We start from the raw sequence: 18,289 nt of genomic DNA on the forward strand, positions 1-18,289 counted from the left end.
CTTCTTCTCGAAGCTATCCATAGTTGTTATGATCCACACAGTCAAATGCCTTGCAATAGTCAATAAAACAAGAGTGACCATCTTTCTAGTATTCTCTACTTTGAGTCATGATCCAGCTGACGTCAGCAATGATACTCCTTGAATCCTCCTCTGAATCCAGCCAGAACCTCTGGCAGTTCCCTATCAATGTACTACATTAACCATGGTTGAATTATCTTTAGCAAAAATTTACTTGCACGGGACATTAATTATATTGTTTTATGATCTGTACATTCTCTTGGATCTTTGGAATCAGTACACATATAGGTCTTTTCCAATCAGCTGATCAAGTAGCTGTCTTCTAAATTTCCTGGTACAGGTGAGTGAATGTTTACAATGTATCGTTAGCTTATTGAAACATTGCAAATGGTATTCCATCAATTCCTGGAGCTTTGTTTTGGGCTAATGCTTTCAGTGCAACTTGAACTTCTTCCTTCCAATGGTTCTTGCTCATATGCTGCTTCTTGAAATGGTTGAATGGTGACAAGTTACTTTTGCCTCTATCTATGCTCTCCATTTTCTTTTGATACTTCCTGCATCATTTAATATTTTGCCCATAGAATATTTCAATGTTGCAGTTCAAGGCTTGGATTTTTTTCCCTTTGAGTTCTTTCAGTTTAAAATATGCTGAATCTGTTCTTCATTTTAGGTTTCTAATTCTATTGGTCCTTGCAAATTTTGTTATAATAATTGGCTGTGTCTTCTCTAGCTGCCTTTTGAAATTTTCTATTCAGCTCTTTGACATCATCATTCCTCTCATGTGCCTTAGCTTTTGTTTTAAAATGCCTCTGTCAGGTAAGCAGTGGATTGATAACTGAAAGCTCGGTGCTCCTCGGGAGAGCGATGAGGCCGTCTGCTCCCAGAAAGGTTTACAGACTCAGAAACTGCGCGCAGCATGACTATGAGTTCAGTCAACTCCACGGCAATGGGTGGGGTTTCCTCTAGCCACAGCTCTGTACTTCCGGAAACGTCTAGCATCCGCCGATCTTTGTTCCCGTCTCTATAGGTTTTCCTATTGCAGACTGTCGCGTGGTGGAATTCTATATAGTGTGCAGTTTATATTAGTTTCTTTCATTAGCATTATGGACTTAAGCTTCTTTGATGTCTTTTATTTTAACTTCAGAACTCATTTTTTATCATTGAATAATATTCCATTGTATAGATTTGCCACAGTTTACTTATCCATTCACTTGTATGGATATCTCGGTTGCTTCCAACTTGGGATAATGATAAAGCTTCTATAAATGAGTATATGCAGATTTTGTGTGCGTGAATATAAAATTTCCAGTCCTCTGTATTAGGGCACTACCACTAGATTATATGGTAACACCATGTTCAGCTTTGTAAGAAATTGCTGTACTGTCTTCAAAAGTGGTTGCGCAGTTTTCATTCCTGTTAGCTATGAAGTAAAGTTCTTATTGCTCCCTCCTCGCCCCTCGCATTTGGTAAGCTCGATAATTTGTACTATAGCCATCCTATTACCTGTGCAGTAGTATCTCATGTTTTGTTTTTTAATCTTAGTGACATGATATTGGAGCCCTGGTGGCATAGCAGGTTATAGATTGGAACCACTAATTTGTTGGTATAGTAGGTTATGGATTGAAATTGCTAACTACCAGTTAAGAAGTCCAAATCCACCAGCTGCTCCAAGGGAGAAAGATGAAGCAATCTGTTCCTTTGGAGATTTAGTCTTGGGAATTCTAAGGAACAATTCTAATCTATTCTATAGGAAATCAATATAAGAGTAATGTTTTATTTATGTGTTTGCTTGTTTTATTTGCAGTGGGGTTTTTGAATGACATGATTTATTGAGCATTTTTCATATCTCTGTTTACCAGCTATATATCTTCTTTGGGGAAGTTTCTGTTCAGGTCTTTGCCCATTTTTTAAATTGGGTTTTTGTTTGTTTGTTTTTTATAAGCATTTTCTCCCAGCCAGTGACTTTTCTTTCATTCTTTGACTATTACATTTTAATAATCTTCTACCAGAACCATAAACATAACATTGATGTGTATTTTTAAAATTTATGGATGCTGTAGTGATCCAGTAGTCTTGGTAGTATAACAGGTTGCACGCTGGACTGCTAACCAGAATATCAGCGGGTCAAAACCACTAGCTGCTTCAAGAGAGAAAGATGAGGCTTTCTGCCCTTTCCTGAAGAGTGATGCTCTTGGTTATCCCTAGGGGAATTCTACTTTGCCCTAGAGAATCCCTCTGAGGAAATGGCTTTACAGCAGTGAGTTTGATAGGGAGTATGTTTTCGGCAATGATCAGGATAGTGTAGTGTTAGAGAAAGAACACACAAAGAGATAATGGAGCAGAATAAAGAGCCCAGCAATAGACTCACACCAGGAAAACCCACTAAAGTTTGCCAAGGAGACAAAGGCAATTCAATGAATGGTGTTGGAACAACTGGGTACAAACAAAACTATCCCCCCCACCAAAAAAAAAAAGACCCCACAAAAATTAAGAAAACAAAAGGGAAACCCAAGAGGGGAAAAACTCCAGACAAATTTGGAGGAAATGTTTGCACCTTTCACAAAACAATTCATTCAGAATTGATCAAAGACTTAAATATTAAATATAAAACTATACAATTTCTCAGAGCAGAAGATCTAGGTGACCTGAGAGTTAGTAATGCGTGTTTAAGTCTAACATCATGGCTCATAAAAGAAGAATAGGAGCTGGATCTCATGACAAATAAAACAACATCTGCTCTGCGAAACAAATCATGATGTTATTAGTATATTAGAGAAGAATGGTCACGTGATTCTTCAAGAGCTTTCAGGTGGGTTTGGGGCTATATAAGAACATATTTAGCAAATAATCATTTTGCTTCCAATGTTTACAATTGCATTTCATTTTCTTATCCAATCGCCTTCACCAAGTCCTTCAGAATCTTGCCAAATAACAGTGATGGAAGTGGTCAATCCTGGTTCCCCCTAACCGTACTAAGCATGCTTCAAGCATACAACAAATGACATTTCATCAGTTGTCAATAAAGTTGCCACGAACTGTTTTCGAACTTCTCCTGCGTTTTCTTTACTGGACCTTTTTTTTTTTTTTAAATCCGGTAACTTCAGCCCTGGAAATTCCTGTTAGTTGTCTGAAGCTAAATAGTAAAGTAATTCAACCATTGCTTAACAGAGGAAACTTGGAGCCCACTGCTTGTGCAGGAAGAGAAGCCAGCTCCCCGCACAGGCAGAAGCCAAAGCAGAGGGTTAGAAAAAGTTCCTCCCAGAAAGTCAGCCAGCGAGGCAAAAAGAATGTAGATGCAGGGAGGAGTCAGGCCACCCTCCGCCCCCAGCCCCTGGTGGTTGCCACCCGCCAGGATGAAATGTGAGCCCAGTGGTCAGGGAAGCCAGAGCGCGTGGGGACTCACAAAGAGACCTGGGCCCCCAGCTCAGCCCGGCCGGGCAGAGAGGGCCCTGCGTTCCTGGAGCCCCAGGGTGCCGGGCGGGGACCTCTCCGAGGTCCTCTGGGCAATGGCCTGGTCTCAGCTGGACACTCCCCTCTGGAGCGAGGCTCTCTGCATCTGACTGCCCTTATCCTCTTCCTCCCTCCGCGTCCCCGCCGCGCGCTCCAATCCCTGCCCTCTCTTCTTTGCGTCCATCTGTCGGTCCGCAAGCACCACTCGGGCGACCCGCTTGGATGGACGCGCCCAGGCTGCCCGGGCGTACAGGCATCTTCCTTTCCAGGTTGCTCCTGATCTTTGTCTGCACAGGTCAGTGAAAGCCGACAGCGAGGACGGGCGCGTGGGCTGCGGGCTGTCGCTTGGGTGACTGGAACCCACTTGGTGCCAGAGGGTCTGCGGAGCAAAGATCACCCTGGCACTCACCGGAGAACAGAAACGCCAGCGCTGAAATCCAGGGCCAGCCCTCCATGTGGTTCGGTTTTGTTGTCCTGCCTTTTCTGCTCCCTCCTCTTTCTCTCCTTCTCTTGGCCTCTTTGCTTTTCCTTGCACTGCTGGGAAAACAACTTGGAGACTCTATTCTAACATTCAGGGGAGTTACTTCCCCGGTAGAGTGAAATGTATCCAATTCGATCCACAACCCACGTGGAAGCTTAAGGCATAAGGGCTGGGAGGGAAGCCGTTTGTTAAAAGGCACCCGAAGTTCAGAGGCCCCGCTGAAGTTCTCCATCAAAACTATTCCCGTGGCTTTCATTTCGGCACACTAGCCGGTCAGCCACGTTCTGAACCTTCTGGTGTTTGCCCCTTTGGAAATAAACAGCGTTATCCCATGCCTTTTGTTCTTTAAAAGATAATTCACAACGTGCACGCCAGACTAGCGGGTTCTTTAGTTTAAATATAAGGTTTTTGAGAGAGGTGAATTCATCCGGATTCAAAGCTGAATTCATTGATTTCATTAAGGACTTGTTTATGCGCGAGGGACCTCTCATTTCCCTCCTTCTAATCATTCTTAGTGAGGTCGTTAATAATTGATGAAGCAAAGAGATTCCCTTACTTTGTGATTGATAAGGAGTCACACATGGCCTTTCATTAGTCATTCATGTGTAAAGTTAATTATACATGTAGTTTTGCAACGGTTCCATAGTCACAATTCTGTGCAAGCTGAGAGCAAAATTCTTTGTAAAACATTTTGCTGTCTCTAACTATCAGACATAACAAAATCCACAGGCTTACCCATGACCTTGGAACACAACATTTATTCATAGCACTTTGATTTTTTTTTTTGATACTCACAGAGAGTGCCATTGAAATGAACATACTCTTCAACATTGTTATCTGAGTATCAAGATAATTGAGTCTCATTCAACCTTGCCAGAAATGAGTTAAAAGAAGTCCAAAGAAAATGTTAATATGCCTATTAAAATGTAAACTTCTGGCTTCCCATACGCTGTCATTTTAAAGATATTTTCTTATAAGCAAATTGTTAGCTTTCAATTACAAAAATTCTTAAGATTAGGAGAAGTTCCTTCTATAAGCACACCTCCTTTTATTGTGGGCTACCAGTGTTGTGTCCGATTAAAAATCAAAGGTTCGTGTCAAACCTGCTATCGATCAGGGCGATTTTCCATCTGTGTCCCAATGATATTTCAAACTGCTAATTCACAGTATTTCAAACCCCCTGCCTTCAGGTTCATTCTGACTCTCCCTGGCCCTACAGAGCAGAGTAGGACTAGAGGACAGAGTTACACTACTCCTTTGGGTTTCTGAGACTGTAAATCTTTACAGGAACAGACAGATGCCTCTTTCTGACTGCTGGATTTGAACAACTGACCTTGGGGTTAGCAGCTCAACATTTAACCCACAACGCCACCAAGGCTCCATTAACAGCCTATAGTATGGTCTACTAGGAGCCCTGGCGGTGTAGCGGTTACATGTTGGACTGTGATTCCCATGGTCAGCAGTTCAAAACCACCAGCAGCTCCAAGGGAGAAAGTTGGGGCTTTGTACTCATAACTAGTTACATTGTCGGAATCCCTCCGAGGAGTCTCTGTGAGTCAGCACTGACTTGATGTCAGTGAGTTTGGTCGGGTTAATATGGTCTAAATGTGACTTTTATATGCACTAGGATCCCATAAATTTCTTCTGACTCAGAACTGAACCCACCATATCTCTGAGGTATGCTTGTGTTGATGGGGAAGAATCCATATTTACATCTCTGTTAAAGCACATTTCTTTCACTTGTATATGGTTTATAGAATTTCGGGCCCTACCAGGATCAATTGAATTGATGTAAGTTTTATATGTAAATTTACTTATTACTTCATTTGAATGATAATAATTATTTCTGATAAGAATAATAATGAACCTCCTCTAAATGAGCCTTACTTTCATACCCTCACCCTCTCCCTACCACTCCTGGAAACCACAATGGCTTCTTGTTCTCTTTCTCCCCTTCTGACTTTATGATGGCCGTAAGCTCCTCATTTGAAGTCTCCTAGTTTGTAGTGTTTTCATTCCCTCATTTGTGCTCCTCTAACACCAGGTTCACCTCACCGCTCCACCCCCTCCACTGGAGGGTCAGGAAACCAGAAAAGTTGGCCAGCAGCAGTGTTGATAGTTTTCTTTCCATTCATTTCTTCTTTGTGTCTGCATCCTACCCTAAAATAAGTAAAGCAAAACCAAGTACTGTTGGTGGATTCCAACTCCAGTTCATCCATGTATTTCACGTAGCACCGTGCTCCGCGGGGCGCTCTATGATGTTTTGGCAGTAGATTATTGAGTCGATTCTCCTGAGATGCTTCTGGGTGGATTCAAACTATCACACTCTGGATAGCAGGCCAGTGCCCAACTGTGTACACTATTTAGGGACTCCATCCCTTTCTACTAAACTACAAAGTAATTACAAAACAATACTAGATTAATTTCTTATCTTTGATAAGAAATGTGTAGCCCATAAGTGCTCAGTGTATTAACCTGAAATTTCTATGGCAGAGGCCTTTTAATACTTGTCACATTCAGTCAATCAATAATTATTGAAGCATGTATGGTATGACCAATAGAAAAGAAACCCTGCTGAGCTCTGCCGGGCAGATAATGCATGCCTATAAATTACTCTAATGTAAAGGCTGTGTCATAGGACAGGTACAATGCGATACAGGTGTTCAAAAGTAGTTCTGTGGGAATGCAGTCCATTTTGTTTAGTTTACTGATCTCAGAAAACAGCAAAATGCCTGATCCATAACACACAACATAAACAAATGCACTGCTACCAAGTAGATTCCCATGTACAGTGATGAGATAGGACAGAGAAGAACTGGCCCTGTGGGTGTCTAAGACTGCGGAGAGCCTCATCTTTCTCCCACGAAGCACTGGGTGTTCTCCAACTGGGGACTTGATTAGCAGCCCAACATGTAACCACTGCAGCACCAGGTCTCCAACCCGGCTTGGCAGAGCTCAATACATATTTGTTCAGTGGTATTGAATTGAAGAGGATTTCAGAAACTAGATCATTGAAGGCGTGGAAGGGAGTTGGAGTTGGAGAAAGATCCAGTATGAGCAAAGGCAAACATGACACGTATATGCAACAATGAATAATTCACTTTGGCCTGGGACTAAGAGATACAGCTGGAAGTGAGGGGTTAGGGGTTAGATAGGAGAAAACGAACTACAAAAAGGAAAACAAAACCTATTGTCATGCTGACTCATAAGAACCCTATAGGACAGGGTAGAACTGTGCCTGGGATTTTCTGAGACTACAGCTCTTTACTGGAGTAGAAACCCCCAGCAGAGTGGAGCAGCTGGTGGTTTCAGCTGACTGGTTTTATGGTTTGCAGTCCAATGCTTAATCACTATCCCCAGCGCTGAGAAATTACATAGTCCAGAGACTTATTCTATGCATTGCTGGTTTTTATGGGATACACCCCTAAGTAGGTCCACTGTCTCTAACCCGAATTATTTTTCACAAGACAAATACATTCAATCCAGTTTAAGTAAGTAAGAGCAGAGTTTCTACTGCTCAAACATAGCATTCTACTTGGAATATCTTTTATTTTTATTATTAAAAAGTGTATTGGGCTTCTTACAGCACTTAGAACAATCCATATATTCATTGTGTCAAGCATATTTGTACTTAAATTGCCATTATCCTTTTCAAAACATATTCTTTCTACTTGAGCCCTTGGTATCAGCTCCTTATCTTTCTCCTCCTCCCCCACCCTCCACGCTCTTGAACCCTTGATAAATTATAAATTATTATTATTGTCATATCTTACACTGTCTGCTGTCTCCCTTCACCCATATTTCTGTTGTTTGTTATCCTGGATGGTGTGTGGTGGTGGGGCGGGTAGGGAGTTTATACTGGAATCTCTTTTAGAAAGAGACCCAATCTAATGTTTTTATTATTGTCCCACTCCTATTGCACAAAGACAGGATTCAGCCAAGGTTTTACTTTCCGGGCTTCAGCTAGGGACTCTGTCCCCTCCTTTTCCTTCCTCTGAGATCCTTAGCTGTAGCTTACAAGTGCTGTATGTAAGTAGAGAAAAAGTGCTTAGAGCCATATATTGCTCTGCCTGGTCTACACATTTCTTCAAGTGGGGTGTTGGGGAACCAGCTTCTAGCTTATGCCCTTAATTAAATCCATGGAGGAAAGTTTGAACTGGCTAATTTTCAGGCATATGAATTTGGAGATTAGAGGTGCTACTATTTATCTTCTGAACCAACAGAACTAATTCATTCTTTAAAAGTGATAGAATAAAAATGTATAAAATACAAACGTCATCTTCATAGAATTCATTTCAAGTGCTCTGGGGAAAACCATTAATGTATTCAAATAGGGTTTGAAAACATTACTTTGGAAATGCTGTGATTACAAAAGTATTTGCTGGCCCATTAAACCTGTCCTTTCAGTAGCTTAATTCCAGAAAATAGACAAGGACACAGGGTCATCTCATTGAAAACTGTGAACAGTTTGTGACACGATCTCAATGTTTGCTGCAGGTATGGTCCAGTTTCTTGGCTACCAGATTTTGGGTTTGGTTTCCTGTAATGCTGACTCAAAAATATTTTGTTCACATCATGTCCTTATAATAGTAGTAAATAGAGTACAACTGTAAAAATGAATCTCTAATGTCCATGGGGAGCTGAGTATGTTCTCTTATCCTGTGCTATCATTCAAAAGGCATCTAACAAGCTGCTTAGATGTTGGGTGTTCTGAGGCGGTGGAAGAAGTGGGGACATCCACTCTCTCATGATTTGATTGGTTTTTTAAGAATAGGAAGCAAAGTTCCTACCAAAGCCTTGAAACAACTGACTAGTGTAAATATTTGAATGCATTAAACAAAGCACTAACCATGTCTGGTTCCTGGGTGGCTCACTCTGTTAAGTGTTTTAAACTATGAGTTGAAAGGTTGGCAGTTCGAACACCCAGAAGACAGTTTGGCACTGTGCTTCTGGAAGGAACTGCTGGCAAAGGGATCACAAACTGGAAAGCCCTGTGCAGCTGTTCTACTTTGCACACATGAGCTCAGTGGGTCGGAATTAACTAGGCAACAGTTAACAGCAGCAGCAGCGCCTAGGGGGCAAGAAGGCAATGGTAATTCAGGGGCAGAATTCTCAACTTCCATGCAGGACACCTGATACACTAAAATATCTTTAACATGATCATGTGGAAATGATGATTATGTCTTCATGTTGAAAAGTAGTGACCAAACAATTAAACATACCTCAAGTGTGTAATATAATATACTTCACATATTGAGGTTAATTCATAACAATGTGTTATACATAATTCAAATTTTCATAACCTGTGCACTATCTGTCTGTGTGTCTATATATGTGTGTATGTATACACACTTACACACATAGAAAGCTATAGAAAATCCCTGGTGAAATTATAAAATACATAGCTTAAAATACTTTGACTTTGCAAAAGCATGCAATACCAAAGCAAAACAAAATTAGCATCTTCTTTGGTTCTAAATAATTAGATAATATTTTTGTCTTAATGTTTAGAAAGTGTATTTTACATTTGATTACTGGATCTTATGAACATAATTATTTTCATGCTTATTTTTTTCTTATCACAATGCAGAAGTAAATCTGAAGGTTCAGATGTGTTCATCTATAGGTTAATAAAAAATTGAGGGTAAAAAATGTAAGCTTCTACTTGTTCCACACAAGTTAGGTATTGCTAATAAAGTGAACTGAATTCTGCTACCTCTAATCACATTCCATGCTAAAGAATCATCAATGCAGCGAAGTGATTTAAAGGCAAAATCTGAAATTCTCCTTTTAAATTGGTCAATTACATGGGCATGTAGATATAAATATAGCATTTTCACTTTTATATTATGACTCTCATGGGTAAACAGCAGTATTATACCATTTATACCATTGGTGATAGTAACATAAGTGTGAGCTGGAACTTCTTTACTTGGGGAGTCTTGAACTTATGAATCAGAGAACGAAAGTTCTTGCTTTGCCTTTAGGAAATTAGAGTCTATTGGAGAAGAAAGACTAGTGTGGAATACATAATTCATGCATTTACTAGGATATTTCCATAGGTGTGTTAGATAAAATTGGTGTGCAATGAAGTTCGTCAGAACCACATTAAGATATGAAATAGTGAGCTTCCCCGTGAGCATGGTGTTTGAATTGTAAGTGCACACATGGAACATTTATTTTGTAGATGGATGCCTTGCTCAGTGTGGCAAAGACTGCATATCTTACTGCTGTGATGGGACCACACCCTACTGCTGCTCCTACTACGCCTACATTGGGAACATCCTCTCGTGAGTATTGGTCATATTTAAGAAGCAGTACTAATGATCTGTCCCCAGCCCAGTTTTGGGTTAAAAAAGGTAGATTTAACACTGCTTATTGAGGTAAAATCTTTACTGGAAATTTTAAGCAATCATAGATATTTAATGTGCTGCATATTTCTTGTTTCTTAAATAGTTTTGTTAAGATATAATTTACATATCCTCCAATTCAATATTTCAATCATATTAAGAAGAGCTGTGCAGTCATCACCAAAATTTAGAATATTTCCTTCTTTTTTCCTTCATTGTTGTTGACTCCCCATTTTCCCCTTCCCTCCCCTCCCAGGCCCCTACCATGTATTTTAACAAACTACATAAAGAACAGTGTCAACTGTCTTTAGAAGGGTGCTGAAAAGAGTTCTAGAACTTTTTTGGGTTTTGCTTACATTTATGTATCATACAACAGTTTTAATTAGTCCATATTCATATAGCAGATTCTTTGTATGACTGCCTTATAATTCATTTGCTTTAATCTATTTTGTTGAAGGATTTGTAAATTAAATTTATTATTTAATTGGGATCAGTTCCTTTTGCCAGCCATACAATTAATTTGTCTGATGCACCCAGTACATGCCAGGGAAAGGAGAGACCATGAATAAAAAAAAAATAGTTGAGATACAAAGTCAGTTCTCTACATAATGCATATGAAGCAATCCCTCTGTCTAGGTGATAAGTAAGCAACAACAACAACAAAACACCATGGATACTCAGATGTGTTAAGTATTTCTCCATAGCAATTAAATGCATTTTAGCACTGCTTCTGGGCAAGGGATACAGGGGAAACAGGACCAGCTTTCAGGCTTGCACTTCTGGAGAAGGTGCAAATTCTCAATCACTACACACACACTTTCAGATTGAGTCATAAACAGCAGAAAATTCAGAGTCTATGACTTTCCACCCCCTGCAGCATCAGGCCCTCTTGTCTAAAGAAAGGGTGCCTGCTGCTCTGACAAAGTCACCAAGGGCATTTTTGAGATAATGGAAACGATGTGCTGGGGGCACTGATCCTGAAACTACTGTGAGGGCAGGAGAGAAAAGGCACCCCATGCCCCACCCTGGCCCTCTCCTAAAGGACCTGTGTGGACAGAGTTCTACTGAGACCACATGGGGAAGGGAGGCAATGATGGCAGGGGATGTTCACAGCATCAGGCATGTGCTCGTCCTCCATTTTCACTTCAAGCCACTTTTTATAACACCCTGGTCTATGGAACTTTACCACGTCAATAAGTGAGGTGTGGGCAGATTTAAGTTTTCATTACATTTTTACATTCACTTCTGAAATTTCCTCATGAGTGTGAACGTGTGTGTGTGTGTGTGTGTGTGTGCATGCTTGGGCATGCGTTACATTTGTTAACACTTCACAGATTTAAAGCAATTAAAAATGCATTGTCACAAAATTCAAATTTTATATTTGAGTGGTCTCCACACATCCAAGTAGATGTGTGATTGATCTTCTGATGACATAAATTTGTGGCGGCCTGAGGTAAAAGGTTCTGAAATGTTGCGGTCCCGCAGCTCCTGGCCCAGTTCTCTGATGACGAACCATATGTTGGCATGTGTTGTGCCTCAGTGTCTCACCTCATCTTACCTCTGTCCTGCTAAATATAAATCAAAGACATGATTGCTCATTAATCATATATTGTTTACAAATTAAATTTTTAGACATGGTATGTTTTGTATTTTAAAAACTTAAAGGCTTATATTTTATAGTAGATTATTTATATCGTTAGTGATTTGTACCATTTGATTAAAGAATCAATTGAGTTGATGCATTCATCTGGGTAATTAGGGGCAGATACTTATTATGTTAGAAAAAAAAACCTCTTTTTTGGAAAAAAAAACTTTTTTGGGAAAAGAAACACAGATGGCATTATATGGTCAGAATGCTTAAATGAACTTTTTGTTCAAAATAAAGGCCACTGAGTAAATCTTTGCTAAAAAATTCCTAGCCAGAAAAGGAAAAAAGGGGAAAAAAATCAAAAAGGCTTTAAAGTGTTTTCCTTTACTGGATAAAGGAGAGTACCTTTTCAGGATTTCCAGTTATTGTTTGCAATTTGAAAAGAGTTCTTAACTCCACCCAAAGTTTTTTTTTAAAGGGCATAGGGAGTGAAGGGAAAGGGAAGGTAGGAAAAAATCATTCAAAGAATGTTTGCAGAATTTCTTTCATGCATACGTTTTTAAGTATTGCTATTTTGGCATTTGTAAACTGTACTTCCGCTCTTTGAAGCATCCATGTGTATTCTTAGAAAAATCATTTTAATCATCTTGAGAGAGAATTTTATCTTTGTAGTCATCCTAAAAATAATAGGAGAAAAAGCAGTAAACACAATGAAATGTTATAGATTGTAAATGAATTATTTTAACATGTGGTTTATAGTTGTATTTGTTTTCAAAATAAAAATGCCTTGGCTCAGTTTCAGATGTGCCAAAAAGAGTATACACTATAATTTGGGTCATTTGAGATTGTTCATGAGGGAACTTGAACCTCATTGCTGATTCTGCCCCTGGAAAACCACTCAAATAAATCATCAGAATTGAGTGAAAATGTTGAGCCCCCTCCCCTAATTCTGTTCCTTCTGCTGCCTTTGCTCCTGCAATGAATAGTGCATGAACAATGAATAGTGGTCTGTTTCTAAAGAGGCCACAGTAGCTACCTCTCAATGCGCCTTTAAGTTGACAAGTCTAATTTTGTTCAGAACCCAGTTTGCAGATACCTTCTATTCTAAATGTGAGTTAATGGTGGTGGTAAATACAGATCTTTCTTCCTTGTCAATAAATATTAAAATTTAGTCCTGTCTCATGAAAAACTAGGGTTAAAAATATAAATGCTTATGTTTAATCATGTGGTCACAGATACTAACTTTAGTAGTGAAGAATCGTGTTACCTTTTTGAATTTAAGTATACACTGTTTCATTATAATCTGAGTATGTTGTTCCATCAAGTAATGATTTAAAATAGATGTTAATTACCTGTTACCATGACAGTGCTGGGTTAGGTCTGTGTGATGTAAAGATGAACAAACTATGTACAGTAGTGCCAAGGACCTTGCCACATAATAGGAAAAGAAAGTGTAGACAAAGAATTGTAATACAATAAGCTCAGTTGTCAAGTGTGATTGGAGTTGGAGGACTAGAAAATGAAAGGGCCGCTCTGTCGTGTGTGTGTGTGTGTGTGTGTGTGTGTGTGTGTGTAGAAGAGATGCTCCTGGAAGATGTCTCATAAACATGGATTTCAACAGAGGTTCTAAGGGAGGAGAGATCCTGACATAGGTGGACAGAGGAGGAAGTGCTCTCCAGACAGAGACATCCACTTGTGCGCAAAGGTAGGCGCATGAAAGGAAATAAGCAGTTTGGGAAAATCCTCTTTCTTCTTTTTCTAGGTGGAGTTAAAGAACAAAGGTTAACCTTTTACTATTCCATAGGATTTAGTGGGCAAGAAAAGGAGACAGCCCTACTGCATAGTTTTATTAACAATAAGAGAAACTATTTTTCTGGAAATCGGATGGCTGGTTTCATATAACCAGCTGATATCAACTTAGTTTGCCTGTAAACCAACCCTTCTGTTGTAGTATAATAAATAAATTTCTATAAGAACTTCATCAGGATTTTTTGCCTATGAACTTTCAGCAGAAGAAGACTGTTAGCTAGACCTTCTTCCAAATTAGTTCTGGGTGGATTCAAACTACCAGCCTTTTGGTTAATAGCTGAGGAATTCACAGGTTTCTGATTTCACATTGAAAGGACACATTCTTAGATACCACCATGACAAAGAAAAGTAAGACGATTCTAAATGGAGATAGTATTCATTTCCCCCATAGAGGAAATCTATGGAACGAACATTTTGAGATGTCACCTTATATAGAACCATTTATAGCAGCCTATATAACCTTGTGATACTTTTCTATTTGTGAGATTTTTGACCAGGAGGGAAACTAGTTGAACATTTGAAGTCTCTGTCTGCTTAAAAATGAGGATCAGGCAATGCAAGAGGTAAACAATTTCTCACTAGCTTGAGTCACCAACATTTCTTTCAGCAACATTTCTTTCAGACAAGTCTTCTGTGGTGGATAGAGAAGGAGATATTAAAATGTTTACTATTGAGGAAATTCAATTGGCATTATTATAAAAATGTGGGTTAAAGAGCAAGCTTCATGATTGGTAGGATTCAAAGAAACAGAGGGTGTAATTGAGTTGCTAATTACTGTTATAGAATAGAACAAACCAAAAACAGAATGTTACTTAAACGAAGTTACTCTATTGTGGGACGAGGAGAATAATGGTACATTATTGCATATGGTCCAGAGAGTGACGCGTCTGGATGTAGTAAACCAGATTACAAGATAAAAGAATTAATCTTCTGTCTTAAAAATGAAGTTTTGCTTTTCTAATTTGTCTTCTTAAAATGCTGAGATGTCCAGGGAGCCTCAGAACACCATCTGGCCAACCAAATCCCCACGGGGAAAAATCAAGAAGAAGAACTAATAACAGAGATCCTGGTGGGATTAAGTTTCTTTTCTTCTCAATGAGATGTGAAAGATGTATTACCCACAGTTTTGCAAAGACAGCTAATAAATATCACAACTATGATTTGAGAGGCATGCTATGCATGAAAAGAAACTTGAGTTTAAAAATACAGGTTTCATATTTTCAAATGGCATTTGCGGTCCTATGCTCATTAAGTAGCTGAATGCTTTTGAATAAAACACATGAGACTATTCAAATAATGGCAGAAACACAGCACATTCGAAAAGGTCTTTTGGTAGAGGCAAGAACATTTAATTAAAAAAATCTTAGTGCTTACATAAGAGAAGAAGAAAGAAAATACCACTGAATAGTATGTTTTCTGTGCCTTGGATTGAATTGTGTGCCCAAAATATACTTGTCAATTTGGCTGGGCCACAATTCTCAGAGATTTCAGATGTTTGCAATGATATCATTTGGCATTTATATAATGATGTAATCATCCCTCATGCTGTGATCTGATGTGACCAGCCCATTTGTTTTAAGAGTTTTCAGGGGATCAGGGCAGGATGTCACACCTTTACTAAGGTCAAGACCTGATCTGAAGCACAAGGAGTTTCTCTCATTTGTGGCCTGTATCATCTTTGATTTTATAAGAGATGAAAGGAGAGGGAAATGGGCAAATGAGGATGAATGAAAGAAGTGCTTGGACTGAAATCTATTCTGTGAACTCAGGATGCCTGCACTGGGAATCTCCAAGACTTGGGAGAATATTGACACGAGAACACATGGGCATCCCTAAATGACATTATACCAAGAATGTTGAAAGTTGTCAAAGACCTTCTCCCGATCTGATAGAGAGGTAAAGACTTGCCCTAAAGTGAGCACTCTGCATTCAGAGTTCTAGCCTCCTAAACTGTGAAAAACATGTTGTTTGTTAAAACCATTCACGTATACTAACTCTATTATAACAGCATTAGATAACTAAGACACGGCGATCACTGGCATAAAGAAAACATGCATAGATAATATAGGGAAGCACGATTAAGTGTTGGCCTATTAACTGAATGGTTGGAAGTTCAGGTCCACTTGGAAATACTCAAGATTTTCTTCCTAAAAAATCAGCCATTGAAAACCCAATAGAGCATGTTTCTATTTTGGTATCTTGCCGTGAATCAGTCTCAACTTGGTGGCAACTAGCACAGTGTTAAAGAAAGATGAACTTGACTTAAGTGTAACAACAAGTTATGTTTTATAAAAGAAGAAAATTACTGTTTCTCAGAAGATACTAATATTTACATTATATAGGTTATTTTATTAATTAGGATCCAATTTATACATATACCTATTATAAACTATTCTAAGTCAAGTTCTTGTACTTTTCTGGAAATCCTTGTCAGCATAGATTTGTTTTTAGAAAGGAAGAAATGAGGTTTTCAGAGAAATTTCTAACAATTCATTTCTACGAACTTATTGAAAGATAGCTTAGATTCTATACTAGGTGTGGGATTATAGGCATAAATCAAACATGAATTTTGTCTTTGACTTCCTTTTCAATTACTGGTGAATATAGATCTATTAATAGCTAACCTATTAAAATACATAGTAGAATCAGAAAGAAGTCACTAGTGCAATTTAGGATCCTGGGAATGTTATTTGCTTTTTTATTAAGAGGCATAAGTCTAAGAAAAATCTTAAAAGAAATAACAATGGCAAAGATCCATCATCCATTTATACTTAAAAAATAAAAATTCAGTAAACTAGGATTGTAAAGGGAAATTTCCTAGCCTAATAAATATATATTTTTAAAGGCAAAGAAGCCTATTTCAATATCATACTCAGCCACTGAAAATGATGCAAAGTTAGAAGTTTTCCTTTTTAAAGTAACTAATAAGATAAGCTGGAGTCTGTTGCTACTTCTATTTAGGAAGGGCCTGGTTGGTGCAGTGACCAAGACAAGTAAACAAGAGGTAAGGAGAACCAGAAAGGAAGAAACTCAGCTTTTATTATTAATAGAAGATATGATTGTACTCTCAGACTATACAAGCTAAGTAGACAATTCAGAAAGAGGGCAAGACACAAGATCAGAGTACTAAAAGTTGAGTCCCAGCAACAATTAGAAAAGGCAATGTGTGTATATTTAAATCTCACTTATAACATCAGCTAAAACTACAAGACACTAAGTAAGAAAATAAACTGTAATAGATGTCAAATATTTATGGAAAATATAAATACATAAAACTAACAAGGGTTTAAAGAAAGACCAAATGATTAAGAGATGTAGCAAATTATGAGTGGAAATATTGTAGAGATAGCTATAGTTCCTGAACTAAATGTGACTTCATTGCAATCCAATCACAATCCACTGGACCAGTTTTGTTAACTTTGGCATTCCAAGGCCAACACTCTTATAGAAAAATAGAAAACCTAGGGAAAAGATGACTGCTACGAAACAAAGAACAAGATGAGAAGACGTGCCTTCCAGGCATCAAGAATTTCTCTGTGATCGAGGGGAAAATAAACTGTGATTTTGGACTAATTGCATAAGTAGGAGAACAAATAACTGCATATTTGTAATAGAGGAGAATAGTATATAATCAGAATGGGGCATATTTCAAAAATAAAAGATAAAAGCATAAAAAGATATGCTAAAACCTACTAGGTTAGATTATTTTTAAATGTAGGCTTTGATGATAGGTCAATTAAATCTCAATTAAAAAATAATTTCCCTAAATATCTAATACAACGGATACAAGAGAGAAAGTTTAAGGTGAAGCTCCCATTTGGAGAAGATAAGACCATTTGTTTTTCTTGTTACCTTTTGTTGAACTGATTCTGACTCATAGTGATCCCAGAGAAGAACCGCTCCATCAGGCTTTCAGGGCTGCTTCTTAAAGTGCCTCTGAGCAGGTTCAAGCACCAGCCTTTCATCAAATAGCACTTAGTATACCATCCAGGAACTTCATAAGGTTCACAAAAATCAGTATCCAGAATGCGTGGTTGCAAGAAGGTAATATAGCAGAAAGGGTAAAGGTAACAAACATAAAGAATGTGCTCTACCTGGTAGCAGAACAGGCAGAAACTCATACAGGTCGAAACAGTGAAATACCATTGTCAGCTGTCAGACAGGCAAAGCACTATTGGTCTCATATTATCAAGCAAAGGCATGGGGGTTACATTTTGGGCTGCTTACTACAGGGTCAGCAATTCAAAGCCACTAGTTGCTCTGAGAAAAAGACATGCATTCCAATCCCATAAACAATTACAGTCTCGGAAACTCATGGGGGAGTTCTACACTGTCCTGAAGGTTTGCTATTAACTCAATGGCTGTGAGTTTGGTTTGGTGAGTGAAGAAGGCAAAAGGTAACTTGAGGATTGGCATGAGCTGTTGTGGTACTTATATAATCTGTGGTCAATTTGAGAGGATTAAGATTGAAGGGGTGGAGTTTAGCTTGTCAATCAGGTCGTAGCTTGATGACCTCACTTGACGGTGCTAAGGAGATAAATAGCTGGCTGGAGGCAGGATGCAGATTCACTCCTTGGGAGACATTGCACATGG

At 38.7% G+C, this 18,289-nt stretch overlaps 1 protein-coding gene across 2 annotated transcripts in view; it reads left to right on the plus strand.

Annotated features, from left to right (window-relative positions):
* The first annotated feature begins 3,343 nt into the window (after positions 1-3,343).
* Positions 3,344-18,289, plus strand: part of CYYR1 (cysteine and tyrosine rich 1) — a 153,353-nt gene continuing 138,407 nt past the window's right edge. The window contains exons 1-2 of one of the 2 annotated variants that reach the window (XM_075542397.1): positions 3,344-3,763; positions 10,137-10,239. In XM_075542397.1, the coding sequence (XP_075398512.1) occupies positions 3,691-3,763; positions 10,137-10,239 (176 nt within the window). In that variant the 5' untranslated portion in view covers positions 3,344-3,690. The remainder of the gene's footprint in view (positions 3,764-10,136; positions 10,240-18,289) is intronic. The other variant, XM_075542396.1, reaches the window with a different exon arrangement.

Source organism: Tenrec ecaudatus, chromosome 2 (assembly GCF_050624435.1).
Source record: "Tenrec ecaudatus isolate mTenEca1 chromosome 2, mTenEca1.hap1, whole genome shotgun sequence".
In the NCBI taxonomy this organism is placed as follows: Eukaryota; Metazoa; Chordata; class Mammalia; order Afrosoricida; family Tenrecidae; genus Tenrec; species Tenrec ecaudatus.